This window comes from Sus scrofa, chromosome 14, assembly GCF_054392235.1.
Source record: "Sus scrofa isolate SSC_HxYL_T2T_F1_AM1 chromosome 14, Sscrofa_HxYL_maternal_Yorkshire_Landrace_v2.0, whole genome shotgun sequence".
In the NCBI taxonomy this organism is placed as follows: Eukaryota; Metazoa; Chordata; class Mammalia; order Artiodactyla; family Suidae; genus Sus; species Sus scrofa.
Genome location: NC_139396.1, coordinates 60962748 through 60989096, shown reverse-complemented (window position 1 = coordinate 60989096; position 26349 = coordinate 60962748). Strand labels below are relative to the sequence as shown.

Sequence of the window (26349 nt, the reverse complement as noted above, 5' to 3'; positions counted from 1 at the left end):
TTTTGTCTTTTTGCCTTTTCTGGGGCCGCTCCCATGGCATATGGAGGTTCCAGGCTAGGGGTCTAATCGGAGCTGTAGCCACCAGCCTACACTAGAGCCACAGCAACGAGGGATCCAAGCTGCATCTGCCACCTACACCACAACTCACAGCAACGCCAGAGCCTTAACCCACTGAGCAAGGGCAGGGATTGAACCCACAACCTCATGGTTCCTAGTCGGATTTGTTAACCACTGAGCCACGATGGGAACTCCAATATTAAAATTTAAAAAGAGAGAGAGTAGTTCCTGCTGTGGTGCACTGGAATTGGTGGCATCTCTAGAGCACTAAGATGCAGGTTCGATCCCTGGCCCAGTAGGTTAAGGATCTGGCACTGCTGCATAGGTCACAACTGCAGCTTGGATCTGACCTCTGGCCCAGGAACTCCATATGCCATGGGGCAGCCAAGAGAGAAAACAAAAACAAAAACAAAAACAAAAACAAAACAGAAACAAGCAAAACAATAAAAAAGAGAGAGAGAACACTGGACAAAAGAAAAAAAGAAAAGAGCCAAGTTATTAAATAGCATTTTTTCCCCCTCCAAGATGGCAGAATTTATTAGAAGGAAATACAATGGGGACTATTAAAACTATTTAATCTGGAAGAGTCTGGACATTTTTTTATTTTCTAAAGAATAATTTGGGGAGGTCCCGTCGTGGTGGAGTGGAAATGAATCTGACTAGGAACCATGAGGTTGCAGGTTTTTGTTTTTGTTTTTGTTTTTGGTCTTTTTGTCTTTTCTAAGGCCATACCCGAGGCATACAGAGGTTCCCAGGTTAGGGGTTTAATTGGAGCTGCAGCCATCAGCCTACACAACAGCCACCATCCAACATCCAATGGTTCCTAGTTGGATTCGTTAACCACTGAGCCACGACAGGAACTGCAAGGTTGTGGGTCTGATCCCTGGTCTTGCTCAGTGGGTTAAGGATCCGGCATTGCCATGAGCTGTGGTGTGTCGCAGACGTGGTTCAAATCTGGCATTGGTGTGGCTGTGGCATAGGCTGGCAGCTATAGCTCCGACTGGACCCCTAGCCTGGGAACCTCCATATGTAGCAGGTATGGCCCTAAAAAGACAAAAGACTAAATAAATAAATAAATAAATAAATATTTTTTTAGAAAAAAGAATAATTTGGGTATTTATTGAGAATTATTTATATAATATATTCCCCTAAGACCTCCAAGTTAACCCTGAATATTGAAAGGATGAAGTTTTTAGCATACTCTCCGTCTCTGAGTTTTACTTATAACATCTTGTACCAAGCACACGTGATAAAAAATACTTGATATTACAATAATAATATAACAATACCTGGCCTAATGATCATCACATGGATGCTTAAAAATACATTTTACAATTTCACAAAAACAAACTGGTACTTCCACTTCTGGCCAAGATGGAGTGACAAGAACTGGATTTACCTACCTGACAAAGAAAAAAGCCTCAGACAATGACTTTCGAAGTTCCCGTCGTGGCGTAGTGGTTAACAAATCCGACTAGGAACCATGAGGTCGCGGGTTTGACCCCTGCCCTTGCTCAGTGGGTTAACGATCAGGTGTAGGTTGCAGACGCGGCTTGGATCCCAAGTTGCTGTGGCTCTGGCGCAGGCCGGCGGCTGAGCTCCGATTAGACCCCTAGCCTGGAACCTCCATATGCCGTGGGAGTGGCCCAAGAAATGGCAAAAAAAAAGGAAAGGGGACTCTACTCAATATGGGAAAAGAATTTGAAAATGGATATATCTATACGTATAATTGAATCACTTTGCTGTACACCTGAAACTATCACAACATTATGAATCAACTACACTCCAATAAAATTTTTTAAATGAAAATGCCAAGAAAAAAAGACATAGAGCAAATTTTGTGACTGTAATTTTATCAATGTAGAATTATATACCTAGCAAATAAATATACTCCTCCAAAAAAGGCTAAATAAAGACATTTCCAGATATCCAAAAGTAGATCCATACTACAAGAATGTTAAAGAGTTATGCAGAGGGAAATGATACCAGACAGAAATCTGGATATACTCAAAAGAATGAAAAAACACCAAAAAAGTTAGTACAAAAGATTTTTTCTTATTATTTAATCTCTTAAAAAAATCAACTAGGGAGTTCCCGTCGTGGCGCAGTGGTTAACGAATCCGACTAGGAACCATGAGGTTGCGGGTTCGGTCCCTGCCCTTGCTCGGTGGGTTAAGGATCCAGCGTTGCCGTGAGCTGTGGTGTAGGTTGCAGACGCGGCTCGGATCCCGCGTTGCTGTGGCTCTGGTGTAGGCCGGTGGCTACAGCTCCGATTCAACCCCTAACCTGGGAACCTCCATACGCCGTGGGAGCGGCCCAAGAAATAGCAACAACAACAACAACAACAACAACAACAACAACAACAACAAATCAACTAAGCAAATGTATTGTGGGCTTTGAAAAATGCATGACAACAATAGTGTAAAGTCCAGGAGGAGAGGAATGGAAATAATACTCTGTTGTTAAGATTCTTATATGTGAAGAGATATGATAGCACTTGAAGTTAAGTATGATAAGTTAAAATGTATACTATGAATTCTGCAAAACAACCTCTATAATAACACAACTAAGAGTTTTAGCTGTTTAAACCAATAGAGGAGTTAAAAGGTAATAATAAAATATAGTAATATAAATCTAAATGAGGACAGAAAAAAATAAGGAAATGGACAAAGAACAGATAGAACAAAAAGAAAACAAATACCAAAATGATAGATTCAAATGCAACAATACAACCAAATCAATTGTAAGTAGTCTAAACACCACAATTAAAAGACAGCATTGTCAGACTAGATAAGAGAGTAAAACCTAACTTATGCTGCCTACAGAAACGCATTTTAGGAGTTCTCGTTGTGGCTCAGTGGTTGACAAATCCAACTAGGAACCATGAGGTTGTGGGTTTGATCCCTGGCCTTGATCAGTGGGTTGAGGATCCGGTGTTGCCGTGAGCTGTGGTGTAGGTTGAAGATGCGGCTCGGATCCCGAGTTGCTGTGGTTCTGGCATAGGCCTGCGGCTACAGCTCCAACTGGATCCCTAGTCGGGAAACTCCATATGCTGTGGGAGCGGCCCAAGAAATGGCAAAAAGACACACAAAAAAAGCATTTTAATTATAAATACATAACTAAGTTAAAATAAAAAAGTAAAAAGATAAAAGCAGGTTAATGACAGTCAAAAGAAAACTGAAATGGCTATATAAATATCAGGGAAAATCAATTTCAAAGCAAAAAATAATATCATAAAACTCTTAGAAGAAAACATAGGCAGAACACTCTGATGTAGCAACATTGTTTTTAGAACCAATCCCCTAATGCAAAGGAAACAAAAGCAAAATAAACAAATGAGACCTAATTAAACTTAAAAGCTTTTGTATAGTAGTTCCTGCTGTGGGGCAGCAGGTTAAGGATCTGTTGCCTCTATAGCAGAATGGGTTTGATCCCTGGCCTAGCACAATGGGTTAAGGATCTGGTGTTGCCAAAGCTGTGGTGTACACTGTAGCTGCAGATTCGGTCCCTGGCCTGGGAACTTCTATATGCTACAGGTGCAGCTATTTAAAAAAAAAAAAAAAAGTCTACAAACAAATGCTAGAGAGAGTGTGAGGTAAAGGGAACCCTGCTACACTGCTGGTGGGAATGTAAGTTGGTGCAACCACTATAGAGGATAGTAAGGTGGTAGCTTAAAAAACTAAATATACAACTACCATATGATCCAGCAATCCCACTCCTAGGCCTATATCCAGAGAAAACTCTAATTCAAAAAGCTACATGTGGCCTAGTGTTCACTGCAGCACTATTTACAATAGCCAAGACATGGAAGCAACCTAAAATGTCCATCAACAGAGGGCTAGATAAAGAAGATTTGGTACAGGAGTTCCCACTGTGGCTCAGCAGTAATGAACCCAACTAGTATCCATGAGGACACGGGTTCGATCCCTGGCCTTGCTGAGTGGGTTAAGGACCTGGTGTTGCCATGAGCTGTGGTGTAGGTAAAAGACATGGCTCAGTTCTGGTGTTGCTGTGGCTGTGGCAGTGGCAGTGGCATAGGCCAGCAGCTGCAGCTCCAATTCGACCCCTAGACTGGGAACTTCTATATGCCGAGGGTATGGCCCTAAAAAGCAAAAAGCAAAAAAAAAAAAAAAAAAAAAAAAGTAGTACATATATGCAATACAATACTACTCGGCCATAAAAAAGAACAAAATAAGGCCATATGCACCAACATGGATGGACTTATAGATTATCATACCACTAAGTGGTATGTCACAGAAAGGCAAATATCATGTGAGATCACTAATTATGTGGAATATAATAAAAATGATACAAGAGAACTTATTCACAAAATAAAAACAGACTCAAAAATTTCAAAACCAAATTTATAGTTACAAAGGGGAAACACTGTTGGGAGGGATGAACTGGGAGGCTGAGAATAGCATATACACACTATTATATACAAAATCCATCAGTAACAAGAACCTACTATATTGCTCAGGGAAATCTATTCAATACTCTGTGATAGGCTATATGGGGAAAGAATCTGGAAAAGAATGAATATATGTATATGTATGACATTCACTTTGCTGTGCACTTGAAACTAATGCAACATTTTAAGTCACCTATATTCCAATAACATTTATTTTAAAAGCATTTTATAGTTAAAATAGTAAGTTTTATGTTATATGTACTTTACCACAATTTAAAAACTAAAACTTAAAAAAAAAAAAAAAAAAAAACTATGAATTCACTTGCGGCACAATGGGTCAAGGATCCAGTGTTGTCACTGCAGCAGCTCGGGTTGCTGCTGTGGTGCATGTTCCATACCTGGCCCAGAAACTTTCAAGTGCCATGGACATGGCCAAAGAACAGCAACAACAGCAAACTAAATAAACAAATAAATAAGCTACTGTGTTTAAGCCCTCTATAGCCCACCTCTCCCACTGATTACAAAAACAAAACAAAACAAAACAAAACAAAGCAAAAAAAACTCTGGAAAAATATGTAAAAATCAACTACTTGAGGATTCTGAAAAGTAAACAAAAGCAAGTGGATTGAAGAAGGGAATCAAATGTGAAGTGAACTGCACAGAACTAAATTTCCCAAACTTTTCCTCTCTCACAGATGACTCAAGTGCGTATCCCAATCATGATGCTGCTCAATGTAGGCACCTAAAACTCTAATAGAAGCCCATCTTTGGAGTTCCCGTTATGACACAGCGGAAACGAATCCCATGAAGATGCAGGTTTGATCCCTGGCCTCCCTCAGTGGGTCAGGGATCCAGTGTTGCCATGAGCTGTGGTAGGTTGCAGACATGGCTCAAACCCCGCATTGCTGTGGCTGTGGTATAGACCAGCAGCTGTAGCTCTGATTTGACCCACCCAGGCAGCCTGGAAACTTCCATATGCCACAGGTACGCCTCTAAAAAGCAAAAAAAAAAAAAAAAAAGCCTATAGGAACCAGAGAAGGGCTTCGCTCAGGCAGGAAAGTGGGGGGGGGGGGTATCCCAGAAATGACAGAGCCAGAAAAGCAGATGCCCTCATTCTGTCTGTGATTCCATACAAATCTCAGCCTAAGCCCGGCACCATGAATGCACATGACAGTCCCAAACCAACATAGCCAAAACGTAGAGAACTAGACTAAAATTGGAACCACAGCCTAAAGATAATGAGACAAAAATTATATTCTATATACAAAGAACAATGTCACTCATTCTCATGCAAGAAGACAATCAACAAATACCAACATAGAAATGAACCAGAAATTGGAAATGTCCAACAAATATATACATACATATATATACATATATATATATATACATGTATATATTTTTGTCTTTTTGCCTTTTCTGGGGCCATTCCCGTGGCATATGGAGGTTCCAAGGCTAGGAATCTAATCGGAGCTGTAGCCACCAGCCTACACCAGAGCCACAGCAACTCGAGATCAGAGCCACATCTGCGACCCACACTACAACTCACGGCAGCGCCGGATCCTTAACACACTGAGCAAGGCCAGGGATCGAACCCGCAACCTGATGGTTCCTAGTCAGATTCGTTAACCACTGAGCCAGGACAGGAACTCCATCAACAAATATTTTTAAAAGCAACAGTTATAATGCATCCAGTTCATGAAGTAAAGGGAAATACACTTGAAATAATTTGGGAGGGTGATGGAAACAGGAATGTTTGTTATCTTGATTGTGGTGATAATTTCATACATATATAAAATAATCAAATTGTCCACTTTAAATATATGCAATTTATTGTATTTATACCTCAATAAAATTCAAAAAAATAAAGTAACATTAATCATATCTGTACCAAGCACAAGGTAAATGTTATTAATGACCATTTTTCAGATTGAGGACACTGAAGTTCATAAAGATTAAGTACTTGCCTAAGTTTACAAAGTTAATCAGGTCCAGCCTACACCACAGCCACAGAAACATGGGATCTAAGACCCACACCACAGCTCACGGCAACACCAGATCCTTAACCCACTGAGTGAGGCCAGGGATCAAACCTACATCTTCATACATCCTAGTCTGGTTCATTAACCACTGAGCCACAAAGGAACTCCAAAATATTATTATTTTCCTAATAAACTGAAACAAATTTCCCCTCTAATAACAAATCCCAGATGAAGCATCCAGCAGTGAGTACCAACTGCATATTAACCTCTTCTTTTTTTACACTGCAGGCTCAGAAACATTATATACTAATGATACTATCTGGGTTCATCTGTTGATAAAATCTATGAAAAACATATAACTCATATATGATCATCTGCAGTATTTCCAAAAGTCAATGTTTATTATATTAATGTAGTTAAAAAAATGCAGCAACTTCAAAAGATGTAGAAATACAGTCCATTACACGGAAATATGGTCACAGCAAATTACAAAAAAGTATTGATGTATTATTTTATTTGTTCTAAAATGCATATACCTGTAAATAAAAAGATTGGAAAATATAAAATAATATATTAAAGAGTGATTAGGAGAGGAGTTCCCATCGTGGCTCAGTGGTTAGCGAATCCGACTAGGAACCGTGAGTTGCGGGTTCAATCCCTGGCCTTGCTCAGTGGGTTAAGGATCCGGCGTTGCCGTGAGCTGTGGTGTGGGTTGCAGACATGTCTCAGATCCCGCTTTGCTGTGTCTCTGGTGTAGGCCGGCGGCTACAGCTCCAATTCGACCCCTAGCCTGGGAACCTCTACATGCCTCAGGAGCAGCCCAAGAAATGGCAAAAAGACAAAAAAAGACCAAAAAAAAAAAAAAAAAAAAGAGTGATTAGGAGTTCCTGTTGTGGCTCGGTGGTAACAAACCTCAGTAGTAGTCATGAGGACGCAGGTTCGATCCATGGCTCCACTCAGTGGGTTAAGGATCCCACATAGCCATGAGCTGTGGTGTAGGCTGGCAGCTGTAACTGTGATTAGCCTAGGAAATCCCACATGCCATGGAACTTTCACATGCCACAGGTACAGCCCTATGGAAAAAAAAAAAAAGAGCAGATTATATCTGGCTGATTTTAATTATCTTTTTGTTTCTCTGAATTTTCCAAATTTCCTATAATAAATAAGTAGTTTTTTAATGTGGAAATACAATAAAAGCTATTGTTTCTAAGTGTAACAAGAAAGAAAAGGGTCCCACTTCCCAGAATGGATTATCTTTGCTTCTTATTTAGATGACTGTACTTTTCTTGTAAGGTACTGTGACAATCTAGTAGCACTCACCTGTCCAACTGCTTGCAGGTTATAGCAGAAAATGTCCTTACTTGCTGCTGAAGTTCCATAGAGAAGTGCCTCCATGAGCCAACATATCCCCAGGAGCAGGTCAGAAAAGCTCAGATAAAAGATTGGCCTTATCTGTCAAAGTAATAAAATGCACAATGTCAAAAATGTAGCTGGGAGAATGTAACAATGAATTATTTTACGTTTTATCTTTCTAGAGGGAAACTGGGCATAACTTTCCAGGGTCCTCTGCTGTTGGTTGACTGTGGGGAATATAAAGGAATACTCTACGTAGGAAGGAATCTGTAATCACAACTATTCCAACTGTTCTGACATCAGAATACTTATGGGTGTACCAGCATTGGAATTTCTTCCTCACAGTTACTTCTTCCTCAGATAGCGGGTCAAAGGAAAGAATGGAAAAATGAGAAATTTTATGATGGATATATATCACAAATGGGAATTTTTACATGCTCTAGTTGCAAAGCCAACATCTTCCAACAAAAGGAAATGAGATTATCACCTGTGTGTTTTGGGTTATGGTTGAAAACTCAAAGAAAATGGAAACAGGGTTTTTTATTTTCATATAGTTTAATTTACATTTTTTCTTGGAGTTCCCATTGTGGTGCAGTACAAACGAATCTGACTAGTATACATGAGGATGTGGGTTCGATCCCTGGCCTCACTCAGTGAGTCGGGGATCCAGCATTGCCGTGAGCTGTGGTGTAGGTCACAGAAGAGGCTCAAATCTGGCATTGCTGTGGCTGTGGTATAGGCCAGCAGCTTTAGCTCCAATTTGACCCCTAGCCTGGGAACCTCTTTATGCCAGTGGCTGTAGTGTTAAAAAACAAAACAAAACATTTTTTCTTTATCAAAGTATAACTGACAAATAAAATTGTAAGACACTTAAAATACATGTAATGATTTGATGTGCATATACATTGTGAAAGGATTTCCCCCAAGTTAATGAACACATCCATCAACTCACACATTTATGCTTTTGACATCTGATAACATTTACATCCTATTCTCTGAGAAAAATTTCAATTACACAATACAGTGTTATCAATTATGGTCACTATGTTATATATTAGATCCCTAGACCTTATTCATCTTATAGGTTTTCATATCAAGGAAAGGTCCAGGTGGAGAAAAATATCAGTATGAATTGTATATGTTGTCTTTCAATTTCTGACCACACTAGTGAAGTTTGTCAATCTCACCTTCTAGTATCCTTCTACTTTTGGCCTCCCCACTCCCACTTTTCTGAAAATTGTTTAGGTCCTTCTATAGAGAATATTATAAAATGTTTATTTAAAGACACCAAAGATTTATGGTGAAGAAACATACTATGTTCATGGTTGGTAAGACCCAATATTATGAAAATGTCAGTTCTGCTTAAACTTATACACAGGTTAAATGCAATTTCAATTATATCTCCACATATTTTCTTGTGGGATTTGACAAAGTTGACTTTAAATCTAATACTGAAACACAATATATCAAGTTAACCACAACATTCTTAAAGAAAAAGGAGAAGGAGGACGTGTCCTACACATATCAAAACAATATAAAGCTAGACTGCAATAGCGTAGTAATAGCCCAGAGATGGACAAATCGACCAATGGAACAGGAGAGCCCAAAACAAACCTAAACACATATATAAAATTTTGATATATGACAGAGGTAGCTTTTTAGATGAATAGAGAAAGGACAGACTTTTCAAAATGTCTTACTAGGTATCCATATGAATAAAAATGAAATTGGGCCCCTACTTTCTATCTCATACATTCAAAAATCAGTTCCAATTAGTTTAAAGACCTACATGGGAAAGATAAAATTTATAAAGGTTTTTTTTAAAATATATATAGGTGAATGTCTTCAACTCCTGGTTAGGGAAAGTTCTTCCTAAATAAAACACAAAAAGCTCTACAAGAAATAATTGAAAAAAACTGCCCATATTAAAATGAAAAATGTGGAGTTTCCATTGTGGTGCAGTGGAAACGAATCCGACTAGGAACAATGAGGTTGCGGGTTCAATCCCTGGCCTTGCTCAGTGGGTTAAGGATCTGGTGTTGCCGTGAGCTGTGGTGTAGGTTGCAGATGTAGCTCGGATCTAGTGTTGCTGTGGCTCTGGTGTAGGCTGGTGGCTACAGCTCCAATTGGACCCCTATCCTGGGAACCTCCACGTGCCACAAGAGTGGGCCTAAAGAGACCAAAAAGAAAAAGAAAAAAAGAAAAATGTCTATGTCAAAAGCACCACAGGTGATCTTGCTGTGGCGCAACAGGGTCATTGGCATCTCTGTAGTACCAGAACGCAGATTCAATCCCAAAGCACAGTGGGTTAAAGGATCCAGCATTATTGCAGCTGCAGTGCAGGTCATAACTGCAGCTTGAATCTCATGCCTGGCCCAGGAACTCCATATGCAGAAAGGTGGCCAAAACAGCAAAAAAAAAAAAAAAAAAAAAAAAGACACCACAAAGAAAGCAAAAAGACAAACCACAAGGTGGGAAAAGATATTTTTAACACATATAACTAACAAAGGACCACTGTTCAAACAATATTAAAAACAAAACAAAAAATCTCACCAAGCAATAAGAAAAACCAATAGAAAAAATGGGCAAAAGATTTGAACAAGTATTTAAAGAAGAAATCCAAATGGTCATCAATATATGAAAATATGCCTGACCCCATTAATAATCAAGGAAATCAAAAATTAAAACTACAAGTAGACCAAAAATAAATAAATAAATAAAACCACAATGAGGCAAAAATTACACATCCATGGCAAACATTATTAAAGTCTGACAATATCAAGTATTAATACAAACATAAAGCAATGGGACCTCTCATACATTGCTGGCACACCTATTTGGAAAATGTTTGGCATTATCTAGGGGATATGCATATCCTGTAACAATTCTGTTATTAGGTAAATACACCACAGAAATTTTTGATGTGCCCACCAGAAGATACATACATGATTGTTTATAGCAGCATAGGTAGATAAACTGTGGTACATTCATAATATAGAATTCTAAACATCAATGAAAAAGAAATGAACCAGGAGATCTCTTGCAGCACAGCAGGTTAAGGATACGGTGTTGTCACTGCAGCTGCCCAGATTGCTGCTGTGGCACAGGTTCAATCCCTGGCCTAGGAATTTCCACATGCCCTGGGTTCAGCCAAAAGTAAAGAAAAAAGAATACCAGAGCTATCTATACACAACAACATGGATAAATCTCACAAGTAATATTGAGGGACAAGAAGTTCCCGTTGCGGCGCAGTGGAAATGAATCCGACTAGTATCCATGAGGATGCAGGTTTGATCCCTGGCCTCGATCAGTGGGTTAAGGATCTGGCATTGCTATGAGCTGTGGTGTAGGTTGCAGACTTGGCTTGGATCCAGCATTGCTGTGGCTGTGGCGTAGGCCAGTGGCTACAGCTCTGATTCAACCCCTAGCCTGGGAACTGCCACATGCTGCGAGTGCAGCCCTAAAAAGAAAAAAAAGAAAACAGAAAAAAAAATTGAAAAAAAGCAAATCACAAAACAATAAATGCCAAAGAATACAGATAGCGTTTTTCCATTTATGTCAAGTTCAGAAACTTAAAACTAAATTGTTTGGGGGGAGTTCCCTCTGTGGCTCAGTGATAATGAACCCAACTAGTATCCATGAGGACACTGGTCTGATCCCTGGCCTTGCACAGTGGGTTAGAATATGGCATTGCTGTGAGCTTTGGGGTAAGATCACAGTTGTGGCTCGGATCCTGAGTTGCTGTGGCTGTGGTGTAGGCTGGCAGCTACAGCTCCAATTCGACCCTGGGAACTTCCATATGCCATGGGTGCAACCCTAAAAAGACACACAAAAAAATTTTTTTAGGGATGTACACAGTACTGGTAAAACTGTACATAAAAGCAAAGAAATGATTAAACAAAAATCTGAATATGGAGTTCCCGTCGTGGCGCAGTGGTTAACGAATCCGACTAGGAACCATGAGGTTGCGGGTTCGGTCCCTGCCCTTGCTCAGTGGGTTAACGATCCGGCGTTGCCGTGAGCTGTGGTGTAGGTTGCAGACGCGGCTCGGATCCCGCGTTGCTGTGGCTCTGGCGTAGGCCGGTGGCTACAGCTCCGATTGGACCCCTAGCCTGGGAACCTCCATATGCCGCAGGAGCGGCCCAAGAAATAGCAACAACAACAACAACAAAAAGACAAAAAAAAAAAAAAAAAATCTGAATAGTGGTTACTGCTAGAGGTGGAGGGGGGGTTGTTACCGGGAAGGAACACAATAGGAATGTTTAGGCAATTTCTATTCCTTGTCCCTAGTTTTCATTTATAATCATTCATTATACAGTAGTAAGGGTTTTATGAACTCTAAACCATGGCTGATATATATCTCACAATAAAAAGTAAATCAAAAAATTTTTAAGTTATCATCAGATGCTAAGAATTAATCTCCTCACCTACACCAAAGGGAATTTTTCTCCTAGCTTTTGTCCAAATGAGAGGAAAGTTAAGATGCTAATACCTTGACAGTAGACGTAAATGGTCAAGTTGTTTTGGCTAACAAAAAGAAAATAATATTTTAAACTGTATTTACTAAATATCAGATTTTTTTTAAGGGCTGCACCCATGGCATATGGAAGTTCTCAGGCTAGAGGTCAAATCGGAGCTATAGCTGCCAGCCTACGCCACAGCCACAGCAATGCTGGATCCGAGCCACATCTTCGACCTACACCACAGCTTATGGCAATGCCACATCCTTAACCCACTGAGCGAGGCCAGGGATCGAACCTGCATCCTCATGGATACTACTTGGGTTTGTTACCACTGAGCCACTACAGGAACTCCCAGATATTATTATTTTAACCACAATATATCCTTTGCTCTAGGTAAGCCTTTTAAAGTTCTAGCCAGGTGGCATATTCATAGGTTTTACGGGCCCATGACCTACCACAAGGTTAGAAATGTTAATGGGCAAAAATTAAAAATGAATACTAAATAAACTCTAGAGTGCAAAGGCAACCATGCAGCTTTTGTAAGCAAGAATATAATCATTGTCATTGATTCAAGAAATAGCCTTATACATAGGGGGCTGTTTGCCATTAAAACATACACAAACTCTTTGCCAGGGAAATAAAGAATAAAAAGAGGTTTATGTATTTCACTCATGGTTGGAAAATCATGAGTTCTAGTAACAAGAAATAAAATCAATTGAATAACAAAATTTAACTGAGCACCTATTACTGAAATAAAAAAAAGATTTCACCCCTTCTATGTTTAACAAGATACTATGTCAAAGATAATACCAAAAAATGTAAGATATAGGCCATACTTTAAGGAATATGCAGTCAGCACAGTGCTTGATAATCAGAAAGACATGAAAAGCTTATGACACAATCCTGAATATGAAAGCAAAAACTCTTTTTAAAAATATTTATATAGGAGTTCCTAAAAACAACAAAATCACAACCAAACGCTGAGCAATCTTCAATCAAATGGGCTTGAAACTTTCAAAAAGATATCCTACTCCAGAAGACAAAAAGGAGGCCACATCAAGAGGTAGGAGGAATGATTACACGATATAAGCAACCCCATACCTCATGGCTGGGAAGGCCACAGACTGGAAAGTAGCTGTATCACAGAAACTCACCTACAGGAGTGAGAGTTCTGAGCCCCATGTCAGGTCCCCATGCCTGGGGATCTGGCATTGGGAGAAAGAGCCCCTGGAGCATCTGGCATTGAAGGCCAGTGGGGCTTGTGCACAGGAGCTCCATGGGACTGGGGGAAACGGAGATCCCATTCATAAAAGCACACACAGACTTTCATGTGCACTGGGTCCCAGGGCAAAGCAAAGTCTCCATAGGAATCTGGGTCAGACCTGGCTGCTGTTCTCAGAGGATCTCCTGGGAAAACAGGGGGTGACTGTGGCTTGTTGTGAGGGAAGGACATTGGAAGCAAAGCTCTTGGGAATCTTCATCAGTGTATGTTTCTCTGGAGGTGGCCATTTTGGGAAAATCTGGCCCCACCCATCAGTGCTGAGAAGCCCCAGGCCAAACAACAATCCAGGTGGGATCACAGCCCTGCCCATCAGTAAGCATGCTGTCTAAAGACCCTCCTAAGCACACAGCCACCTCTAATCTCACCCAGAGACAAAGCCCCACCCACCAGAGGGATAGGAATCAGCTCCACCTACCAGTGGGCAGGTACCAGTCCCTCCCATCAGGAAGCCTACAGCAAGCCCCATACCAACTTTAGCCACAAGGGGGGCAGGCACCAGAAGTAAGAGAGGCTACAACTCTATTATCTGGAAAAAGCTCACCACACCAAAAACCTATGAAAATGGAAAGACAGAGAACTCTAACCCAGATGAGGGAGAAAGAAAAAACCCCAGAAAATCAGCTAAGTGATCAGGAGATTCTCAGCCTCCAAGAAAAAGACTTTAGACTGTTGATGCTGAAGATGATGCAAGACATTGGAAAGAAACTGAAGGCAAAGATGGATAACTTACAGGAAACACTAACCAAAGAGATACAAGATATAAAACTTAAGCAAAAAGAGATGCAGAATACAATAACTGAAATAAAAAATTCATTAGAAGCAGCCAACAGGAGAATATAGGAGGCAGAAGATGGAATAAGCGAGGTGGAGGACAGATGAGTGGAAATCACAGATGCAGAACAGAAAAGAGAAAAAAGATTGAAAACAAATGAAGCGAGTCTCAGAGAACTCTGGGACAACATTAAATGCATCAACATCCATATTATAGGGGTGCCAGAAGGAGAAGAGAAAGAGAAGAGGACAGAAAAAATATTCCAAGAGATAACAGCCGAAAACTTCCCTAACATGGGAAAGGAACCACTCACTCAAATCCAGGAAGCACAACAAGTACCATATAAAATAAACCCAAGGAGGAATACATCAAGACACGTATTGATCAAACTGACCAAAATTAAAGACAAAGAGACAATATTGAAAGCAGCTAGGGAAACAAACCAAATAATATACCAGGGAACCCCGAAAAGGTTATCAGCAGATTTTTCAGCAGAAACTCTGCAGGTCAGAAGGGCGTGGCATGATATACTTAATGCAATGAAAGGAAAAAACCTCCAACTAAGATTACCTTACCCAGAAAGCCTCTCATTTAGATCTGAAGGAGAAATCAAAAGCTTCACAGATAAGCAAAACCTAAGAGAATTCAGCACCACTAAACCAGCTTTACAACAAATACTAAAGGAACTTCTCTAGACAGAAAAGAAAAGGCTGCAACCAGAAACAAAATATATACAAATGACAAGGCTCACCCGTGAAGGTATATATACAATAAAGATAAAAAATCATCCACACACAATTATGTCACCAAAATCAGAAATCATGAGAAGAGGAGGGTACAAATGTAGGACAAAGGAGATGCACTTCCAATTAAGAAAGCAACGACTTGAAACAATCTTGTGTATATATACAGAGAGAGACTCTTATATCAAAACTTCAGAGTAACTGCAAACCAAAAATCTACAATTGATACACACACAAATAAGAAAAATTAACTCAAATACAATACTAAAGATAGTCATGAAACCACAAGAGGACAGAACAAGAGAAGAAGGGAAGAAAAAAGAGCAACAAAAACAAATCCAAAGCAATTAATAAAATGGCAATAAGAACATACATGTCAATAATTACCTTAAATGTTAATGGACTAAACGCCCCAACCAAAAGACAGAGACTGGATGAATGGACACAAAAACAAGATCCATATATATGCTGTCTTCAAGAGACCAACATTACTTCTAGGGACACATACAAATTGAAAGTGAGAGGATGGAAGGAAATATTTCATGCGAACGGGAATCAAAAGAAAGCTGGCGAAACAATACTCATATCAGACAAAACAGACCTTAAATTGAAGAATATTTTAAGAGACAAGGAAGGTCACTACATAATGATCAAAGGATCAATCCATGAAGAAGATAGAACAATTTTAAATATCTATGCACCCAACATAGGTTCACCACAATATGTAAGGCAGCTGCTAACAACCTTAAAAGGACAAATTGACAATAACACAATAATAGTGGGGGACTTTAACACTCCTCTTACAGCAACGGACAGATCATTCATACAGAAAATCAATAAGGAAACACAACCCCTGAATGCAGCATTAGACCAGAAGGACTTAGTAGATATTTATAGGACATTCCATCCAAAAGCAACAGAATACACATTCTTCTCAAGTCCACATGGAACATTCGCTAAAATTGATTACATCCTGGGCTACAAAGCAAGCCTCAGAAACTTTAAGAAAATTGAAATTATATCAAGCATTGTCTCCAACCAAACGCTATATGACTAGAAATCAACAATAAGAAAAAAAACTGCAAAAAACACAAACACGTGGAGACTAAACAACATGCTATTAAACAACCAATGGATCACTGAAGCAATAAAAGAGGAAATTTAAAAATACCTAGAAGCAGGGATTTCCCATCATGGCTCAGTGGTTAACGAATCTGACTAGGAGCCATGAGGTTGTGGGTTCGATACCTGGCCTCGCTCAGTGGGTTAGGGATTGGGCATTGCCATGAGCTGTGGTGTAGGTCACAGACACAGCTTAGATCCTGTGTTTCTGTGGCTCTGGCATAGGCCGGCAGCTACCACTCTGATTGGACGCCTAGCCTGGGAACCTCCATATGCTGTGGGTGAGCCCCTAGAAAAGACAAAAAAAAAAAAAAAAAAAACCCTAGAAATGACAACAAAGATACTACCCTCCAAAACCTATAGATGCAGCAAAAGCTGTTCTAAGAGGAGTTTATAGCAATACATGCCTGCCTCAGGAAACAAGAAAAAGCTCAAATAAACAACCTAACTTTACATCTAAAGCAGCTAGAGAGAAAAGAACAGACAAGACCTAAAGTTAGTAGAAGGAAAGCAATCATAAAGGTCAGAGCAGAAATCATGAAATAGAAACGAAGAAAACCATAGAAAAGATGAATGAAACGAAAAGCTGGTTCTTTGAAAAGATCAGCAAAATTGATAAACCCTTAGCCAGACTTATCAAGAAAAAAAGAGAGGACTCAAATCAATAAAATTAGAAATGAAAAGGGAGAAGTAACAACAGACATCACAGAAATACAAAGGATCATAAGAGACTACTACAAGCAACTATACGCTGATAAAATAAGACAACCCAGAAGAAATGGAAAAATTCTTAGAAAAGTACAATCTTCCAAGACTAAAACAAGATGAAATAGAAAAGATGAATGGACTAATCACAAGTACTGAAATTGAAACTGTGATTAAAAAACTTCCAACAAACAAAAGTTCAGGACCAGATGGCTTCACAGGTGAATTCTATCAAACATTCAGAGAAGACCTAACCACCTAGCCTTATGAAACTATTTCAAAAAATTTCAGAGGAAAGGACATGCCCAAACTCTTTCTATGAGGCCACCATCACCCTGATACCAAAACCAGACAAAGATACCACAAAAAAAGAAAATACAGGCCAATTTCACTGATGAACATCAATGCAAAAATCCTCAACAAAATACCAGCAAACCACATCCAACAATACATTAAAAGGATTGTACATAATCAAGTGGGATTTATCCCAGAGATGCAAGGGCTCTTCAATATCCACAAATCAATCAGTGTGATATACCACATTAACAAATGGAAGAATAAAAACCATATGATCCTCTCAATGGATGCAGAAAAAGCCTTTGACAAAATCCAATACCCATTTCTGATTAAAAACCCTTCAGAAAGTGGGCATAACAAGAACCTACCTCAACATAATAAAGGCCATATATGACAAACCCACAGTTAACATCATTCTCAATGGTGAAAAGCTGAAAGAATTCCCACTGAGATCAGGAACAAGACTACTCTTCAACATAGTTTTGGAAGTCCTAGTCACAGCAATCAGAGAAGTAAAAGAGATAAAAAGGAATCCAAATTGGAAATGAAGAAGTAAAACTATCACTATTTGCACATGACATGATACTATACCTAGAGAATCCTAAAGACTCTACCAGAAAACTGTGAGAGCTCATCCATGAATTTGGTGAAGTCGCAGGATGCAAAATTAATACACAGAAATCAACAGCATTTCTATACACTAACAATGAAAGATCAGAAAGAGAAATTAGGGAAGCAATCCCATTTACTGTCACATCCAAAAGAATAGAATACCTAGGAGTAAACCTAGCTAAGGAGACAAAAGACCTGCACTCTGAAAACTGTAAGACACTGATGAACAAAATCAGAGATGACACTCATAGATGGAAAGACATACCATGCTCTTGGATTGGAAGAGTCAATATTACCAAAATGACTATACTACCCAAGGCAATCTACAGATTCAGTGCAATCCCTATCAAATTACCAAGGACATTTTTCACAGAACTCGAACAAAATATGTTAAAATTTGTTTGGAAGCACAGAAGACCCAGAATAGCCAAAGATATCCTGAGAAAGAAAAATGGAGCTGGAGGAATCAGGCTCCTGGACTTCAGACAATATTACAAAGCAACAGCCATCAAAACCATATGGTACTGGCACAAAGATAGACATATAGATCAGTGGAATAGGATAGAAAGCCCAGAATTAAACCCACGCACCTACAGCCAACTTATCTATGACAAAGGAAGAAAGGATACACAATGGAGAAAGCACAGCTTGTTCAATAAGTGGTGCTGGGAAAACTGGACAGCCACATGGAAAAGAATGAAAGTGGAACACTTCCTAACACCATACACAAAAATATAAATAATCAAAATGGATTAAAGACCTAGATATAAGACCAGACACTATAAAACTCTTAGAGGAAAACATAGGCCAAATACTCTCTGACATAAATGACAGCAACATCTTCTCAGATCCACCTCTTAGAGTAATGACAGTAAGAACAAACATAAATAAATGGGACTTCATTAAACTTAAAAGTTTCTGCACAGCAAAGGAAACCCTAAACAAAACAAGAAGACAACCCACAGAATGGGATAAAATCTTTGCAAGTGAATCAACTGACAAGGGATTAATCTCCAAAATTTATAAATACCTTCTGCAGTTTTATACCAAAAAAACAAACAACCCCATCAAAAAATGGGCAGACGATCTAAACAAATAGTTCTCCAAAGAAGACATAATACAGATGGCCAAAAAACACATGAAAAGATGTTCAACATCACTCATTCTTAGAGAAATGCACATCAAAACCACTATGAGGTACTTCCTTACACCAGCCAGAAGGGCCATCATCAAAAAATCTACAAACAATAAGTTCTGGAGAGGGTGTGGAGGAAAAGGAACCCTATTATACTGTTGGTGGGATTGTAAATTGGTGCAACCACTGTGGAAAACAGTATGGAGATTCCTCAGAAAACTAAACATAGAACTACCATTTGATCCAGCAATCCCACTCCTGGGCATCTATCCAGAGAATACCATGATTCGAAAAGACACATGTACTCCAATGTTTGTTGCAGCACTCTTTTCAATAGCCAAGACATGGATATAACCTAAATGTCCATCAACAGAGGAGTAGATCGAGAAGATGTGGTACATATACACAATGGAATATTACTCAGCCATTAAAAGGAACGAAATACCAGCATTTTTAGCAACATGGATGGACCTAGAAATTATCATGCTAAGTGAGGTCAGTCAGACAATGAGACATGAACATCAAAAGCTATCACTTACATGTGGAATCTGAAAAAAGGACAGACTGAACTTCTTTGCAGAACAAATACTGACTCACAGACTGAAAAACTTATGGTTTCCAAAGGAGAGAGGTTGGGATGGAAATGCTATATCATGGTACAATGATAAGTGTAATAAATTCATTGAGTAATATAAAAAAAAGTGATTTAGGGGTTCCCATTGTGGCTCAGTGGAAACAAATCTGACTAGTATCCATGAGGACACAGGTTCAATCCCTGGCCTTTATCAGTGGGTTAAGGATCCGGCATTGCTGTGATCAGTGGTGTAGGTCGCAGATGCAGCTTGAATCTGATGTTGCTGTGGCTGTGGCGTAGGCCAGTGGCTATCACTCGGGTCCACCCCTCACCTGGGAACCTCCAAATGCTAAAGATGAGGCCCTAATAAGACCAAAAAAAAAGTGATTTAAAATTACTGCCTGAGGGAGTTCCCGTCGTGGCACAGTGGTTAACAAATCCGACTAGGAACCATGAGGTTGCGGGTTCAGTCCCTGCCCTTGCTCAGTGGGTTAACGATCCGGCATTGCCGTGAGCTGTGGTGTAGGTTGCAGACACAGCTCAGATCCCATGTTGCTGTGGCTCTGGCGTAGGCTGGCAGCTACAGCTCTGATTAGACTCCTAGCCTGGGAACCTCCATATGCTGCAGGAGCAGCCCAAGAAATGGCAAAAAGACAAAATAAAATAAATAAAATAAAATAAAATAACTACCTGAAAATGGTACTTATCTGTTGTTAATGGGACAGATATCAATGTCTGTTGATATCAAATGAAAAGAAAACTCTCAGAAAATGCCAAATTGTCTTGCAGGGAAATTGTTTAGTCCTTTTATTAACCAGGAACAAGTTTTACCACAGACTAAGTTTGGGCTTTTCCTAAACCTAATGTCTAGGTTTTTTAAAGCTGCTTAGTTTAGTCCTGCCATCATTTTTCAGGAGGAATTTTCTAAAAGAGATTCAGTTTTCAGGGAGATTCTTGTGTGTCTATTAAACAACTGTGTAGGATGTGTAATTCACCTTTTCTGAAGGCATATTTGTGAGAGCATGTTTATAAGTTGGAATGAGAGCAGGTGCTCTAAAAAAGTGGGAGCACTCAGTGGGAGGTGTGTTTGAGAAACACATGCTTAAACAAAGTTAAACAGTTGTCTTTCTGAAGGGTATCATAGAGCTTTGAATATACTATTGTATAATGCAAATCTCTAAGAGGTTAGTGAGAATGTACTTTCCTTGTATTTGACCCCCAAAACCTTCTTCAAAGCAACAGTAAAGATGAGTGTTTCTAGGAGTGCTCTGTGGAAAAGAAAGGCTATTACAGGAAAAAGGTATTTGAATGGTTCCCACCTGCTTGGGTAAAAAAATGTCATATTCCCTTTGCCAGCATAAATTCCTAATAGATATTTTTCACATAAAAAAATAGAAATATTGGGGAGCAGGATTTTGGAAGAATATTAATGTGAATTGCTTTAGGTCTTTCACCTCTCCATGATAGATGTGGAGCCAGAACCTTCCTAGGGAAAGGCTTTTACACAGCATTGTGTCCCTGCACCTTTTTTTGCTCTTAATTTAGATAAGATGAATGCAAATATATATGGTTATTTACTTATTTTTCTCTTTTTTGGCCACTCTGCAGCATATGGAGTTCCAAAGAAGTTACAAAGAATATCAAAAGTGACCCTCATGGGGAAACAAAGTCCTACAAGTACAGTGAGTATATCTGCCTCAAGTTTGTTTTTTGAATAACACTGGCTGGCCTTGTTAACACTTGAAACACTTAAAGTCTTCTCTCTTTAGGTTGCCTCCCTCAGCCACTGTCTAATCAGCTAGTCCCTTCAAAGATTTCTCATGGATTTTTCCAATTTACCATAATTATTAATTTAATAACTTTTATCTTTTTAAAATTATGCCTTCCATGTGCTTTTGTTGTTAAAAATGTTATCTGATTAAGAAATAAAACAGGAGTACAACTGATACTTTTAAGCCGGAAAAATTGAAATCCTCCCTAGACCAAGAAAATAGAATGTGTAGGAAGCACTAAATTAATGATTACTAAGGTACTTTAGGCTCTGCTTATGTAAAAGGTATAAAAACTGAAGCCCGAGAAATTAAAGGTCACATCCCAGACCAAAGTAGACCCCCTATCTTTATAAAGCTCTGTCTACCAGAGATCACCCTAGAGCAGTGGTTCTCAACCAGAAGTAACTGCCTCTCCCAGGAGATATTTGGCAATATTTGAAGATATTTTTGATTGTCACAACTCAGTGAAGAAAGTAGTTGCTGCTACATTTAATGGGTAAAGTCTGCTAAACATCCTAAGATGCAGGACAGCCACTCACAATAAACCAGCTAACCCAAAAGATTAAGACTACTGAGACTGAGAGTCTCTGCTTACCTCTCTCCACTATGTAACTCATATTTTATTAACTTAATCACATATGAACTCAGATTTCAACAAATATTCAGCAAATAAACAGTAGGGAAATCTGAATCCACAGGAAGATGTGTGGCCTAAAATTACTTCGGCAAGCAATGATTACAAGTATCAAGACTTCTACTTTCTAGTTTTACTTACATAATCACATTGTACATCTGAAATTCAAAATTCTTTTTATTAGGTATTATATTTCAGTGGTTTAAAATGTATCTGAGTAAAGGCTTTGGAACAAGACAAGTCTAAACTTAAATTCTAGCTCTAACACTTACTAGCTTTGAGAATTTATGAAAGTTCCTCACCTTTCTAAGATTCCATTTCTCCATATATAATATCAGACTAATAATATTTACCTCAGAGGTGTTTTAAGGCTTAAATGAAAATATGTATTTAAAACACTGGGCACCTGTACCTAGAATATAATAAATACTAAAATTTGTGTTTAATTTAAAGAGGGATTGTAGTTAAGAATTGGACTTTTGAAAAATCCCTGCCCTGCTACTTACAGTGTAATTTGAACAAGTTATTTCATGGCTTTGAACCCCAATTTCTTCATCTATAAAATGGGACTAATACATCCCTCTCATAGGAGAGTGATGCGGACCAACAACGTAAACTATGTAAAACATTCAGCGTAGTTGAAACACAGTTAAGTGTTCAGCCTAAGAGTAAAGTGGGCCCAATAAAACCCAATAACATTTTCCACATTACAAAAGCTCTCCCATACAGGTCCTAAACTACGTTTTGCTTAATGTTGTGCCACTTGGCCTAGTTAAAAAAAAAACAGTTGTTATATTTCTCTTAAAATCTTTACTGAACTGGCAAAAATATCACTCTTTCCAGCACTCTCTCAACCTTTCTGGAATTTTGTTGGGTTGATTTTGATTTTTCTTTAACACCTTAAAAATATACAATTTTAATTTGTCTATTATACCTCAATAAAAGGAAGGTTTTTGATCTTTTTGGTACATATAGTTCTACACAGGATGAATTTTTGCTCTATCTCTCACTGTTAAATTGTAACCACCTAGAAGGCCAGGACAGCAAAATAATTATCTTTTGTATAGCAGTCTTTAAACTATTTCTAGCCCCACCAACAATTTTACCAAAATATCAACATCAGAAAATTTACCTCTAGGAGTTTCCGTTGTGGCTCAGTGGTTAACGAATCCGACTAGGAACCATGAGGTTGCAGGTTTGATCCCTGGCCTTGCTCAGTGGGTTAAGGATCCGGTGTTGCCGTGAGCTGTGGTGTAGGTTGCAGACTCTGCTCCGATCTCAAGTTGCTGTGGTTCTGGCATGGGCCAGCGGCTACAGCTCTGATTTGACCCCTAGCCTGGGAACCTCCATATGCCTCAGGAAAGGCCCAAGAAATCGTAAAAAGACAAAAAAAAAAAAAAAAAAAAAAAGAAAGAAAGAAAAAAGAAAACTCACCTCTAGGCAAGACCCTACCATGTTTAGAGTGAATATGGACTTCAAACAATATTTATTTTTAGCCATGCCCAAGGCATGCAGCAGTTCCTGGGCCGGGGATCAAACCCACACCTCAGCAGCTATCCAAGCCACATCAGCAACAATGTTGGATCCTTAACCCCTGCACCACCAGAGAAATCCTCCTTAACTTTAATAATTAATGCACATCCCCCAAAAAATCTGTATTTATCCACTAATCCACATTTAGTCAATCCCTCAGCATTCATCATCATAGTTAAAATTACTATCTAAAAGAAAAGGGCGGAGTTCCCCTCATGGCTCAGTGGTTAAACAAATCCAACTAGGAACCAGGAGGTTGCGGGTTCGATCCCTGCCCTTGCTCAGTGGGTTAAGGATCCCTGGTGTTGCCGTGAGCTGTGGTGTAGGTCGCAGACATGGCTCGGATCCTACGTTGCTGTGGCTCTGGCATAGGCTGGCGGCTACAGCTCTGATTAGACCCCTAGCCTGGGAACCTCCATATGCCGCGGGAGTGGCCCAACAAATGGCAAAAAGACAAAATAAATAAATAAATAAATAAATAAATAAAAGAAAAGGGCGATCTATTTGGCAATGCCTAAAATATCTCAATGTATCAAAATGACAAATTTACAAACAATTCACATAATTATTCCATCATTTATAGGTGACACCCCTATTTATTTCAAAGTTCAAATCCAGCACAAAAAAGAATGCTCACCTCTGGAGATTTCTGTATATTCTGGAATATAGCATAAGCAATAAGTGAACTTGAACCTATAACACTGAAATAAAAGACTATCATTAAACAGGACAATTGAGGCTCCTTCATTTTTGCTACTGATTTTTTTTTACAGATTTATTGACATAAATATAAAATGCACGGCACATATGTTTTAAAAATATGGACTGCTTCATGAATTTGTATGTCATCCTTGAACAGGGCCCATGCTAATCTTCTCTATTATCACGACAATTTTTAGTATATGTACTGCCAAAGTGAGCACTCTGCAAATGATTTTCCAAATCAATCCTGTTGAGTAAGTTGTCCTTTGATTTTTACTTGTTAGCCTTCAATCTGTTTTTATTATTGTTATTGATGTTATTACATTTTATTAATCAGAAAATATCAACATGGTAAAGAATAGCATTTCTCTCTAAATAAAGAGTAAAAGCGAATCCCCAAGAAAAAAATTGACACTTCAGAATTCTCCAGTTTTGCTTATACTAGTTTAAACTGTCACATTACATGAGATTAAATAAACTTACCTCAGAGTAGCCATAACAAACTGTATCCACTGTATTGCAGAAAAAAACTAAATAAAAAGAGAAAATGAGAATAAAATTAAGCCTTTTAAATTTAATATTTAACCTTACTCTTACTCTAATTTCACTGTTCATTAACTATCTGTGGAGAGCACAAATTCTTCTTCAGTGCCTAATCAAAATATATTGCAAGTCTGAGAATGAGTAGAAAAGGTGAATAGGCCCCTGGAAAGACAGAGTGTCTCTTTTTTTCTTCTCTTATTGCTACCTCTCTGGGTAGTGAGATAAAAAGAATAGAGAATACTGAAAACTACTGAAAAAAGAGAGTTGGATGAGAAAATTAATAAAGGAAAGAATAAAATAGAGACAAGGTAAAGTTAAATTTTGAGAGAGATTAGACAGATATGTGGAAAGAATGGGTAACAGAAAACAAAGATTAAATAAAGTTCACTGACAGAGAGCTAGAAAGACAAAGATAAAAAATAGTAAGCAACAGGGGAAAGGAAAAAAAAGTTGAACAGTATGGAGAGAGATACTCTAAGTGAAAAATACAGAATAGGGAGGAAGAGAGAGTGAAAAAGAAGGGAGGGGCTCCTTCTAGTCTCACGGAGTCCAAGGTGTCCTCCAAAATGCTAGCCTCCAGTAGGAAGGCCATACGGACTTCAGTCTCAGCTAAATTTAAGCAGCCAGATCTTTCTCCTTGGTCAGGTTAAGACTCCCAAGCAGTGAACAGGTGGCTCCACCCCTAGCCCAGCTGGACACCTCCCTACCCAACCCTGCCCTGAATCTTAAGGGCAAGGAGAAAAAGTGGCAACAAGTGGAGGAGAAAGTCAAGCAGAAAGAACAAAAATAGAAAGAGCATGTGACAAGGAAACAAAGTGCTAAAAAGCATTAGGAATTGTAAGCAGGGGCAAGAGGTAGGAATAATAAAAGGTAGCGAGAATGACTCATCATGAAAAGATAAACAGAGCTGCAAGAGAGAAATGGAATAGAAAAAAGGGAGAGAAAAATGGAGAAGGAAAGTCTGTTTGAAACTTTTCCCTTTTAAGGGCAGAAGTCTGTATTGGGGAAGAGAGATTGCATATTCATTCACTCAATAAGTTTTTAATAATACTCAAGAAGGTATGAAGAGAAGGAGTTACTAATGTCTCATTTATCTAACATCTTAAATATTCTATATCAAAAATTTCCATCAGAAATATAATTATATTACTAAATTACACAATTCTTTTAACATGCTTATGTTTATATAGCAACTTTGTATAAAACATTATTATGAAAAGTATAAAGACAAAAAAGATATATAACCAGACTTCCAAGTGCTTAATGTATTAGGAAAAAAACAGCTTGAAATAATCTGCACACAAAAACAATACACACTGATTGGCATTTGAACATTATTTGGAAGAACTGGTAAAATCTGGACAAAGATTGGGGGAAGGAGAAAGCAGAAGGAACAATATTTCATTTATGGAGTTCCTTTTGCGGCACAGCAGAAATGAATCCAACTAGGAACCATGAGGTTGCGGGTTAGGTCTCTGGCCTCACTGAGTGGGTTAAGGATCTGGTGTTGCCGTGAGCTACGGTGTAAGTCAAAGACACAGCTCGGATCCTGTGTTGCTGTGACTGTGGTGTAGGCCAGCAGCCATAACTCCAATTCAACCCCTACCCTAGGAACCTCCATATGCCATGGGTGCGGCCCTAAGCAAAAAGCAAAAAA

At 38.8% G+C, this 26349-nt stretch overlaps 1 protein-coding gene and 1 non-coding gene across 31 annotated transcripts in view; both read right to left on the bottom strand.

Annotated features, from left to right (window-relative positions):
- Positions 1-26349, bottom strand: part of TMEM116 (transmembrane protein 116) — a 117982-nt gene that overhangs the window by 76595 nt on the left and 15038 nt on the right. For 20 of the 30 annotated variants that reach the window (XM_084995602.1, XM_084995608.1, XM_084995615.1 and 17 more), the window contains 3 exons: positions 24633-24679; positions 24085-24148; positions 7771-7902 (listed from right to left, as the gene is read on the bottom strand). In XM_084995602.1, the coding sequence (XP_084851728.1) occupies positions 7771-7902; positions 24085-24148; positions 24633-24679 (243 nt within the window). Of the gene's footprint in view, positions 1-7770; positions 7903-24084; positions 24149-24632; positions 24680-25236; positions 25348-26349 lie in introns of those variants that run through there. The other 10 variants (XR_014826954.1, XM_021074216.2, XM_084995621.1 and 7 more) reach the window with 2 other exon arrangements.
- Positions 24262-24370, bottom strand: LOC146396596 (U6 spliceosomal RNA). The gene has a single exon (XR_014828643.1). It is a non-coding gene; the product is annotated as a U6 spliceosomal RNA (small nuclear RNA).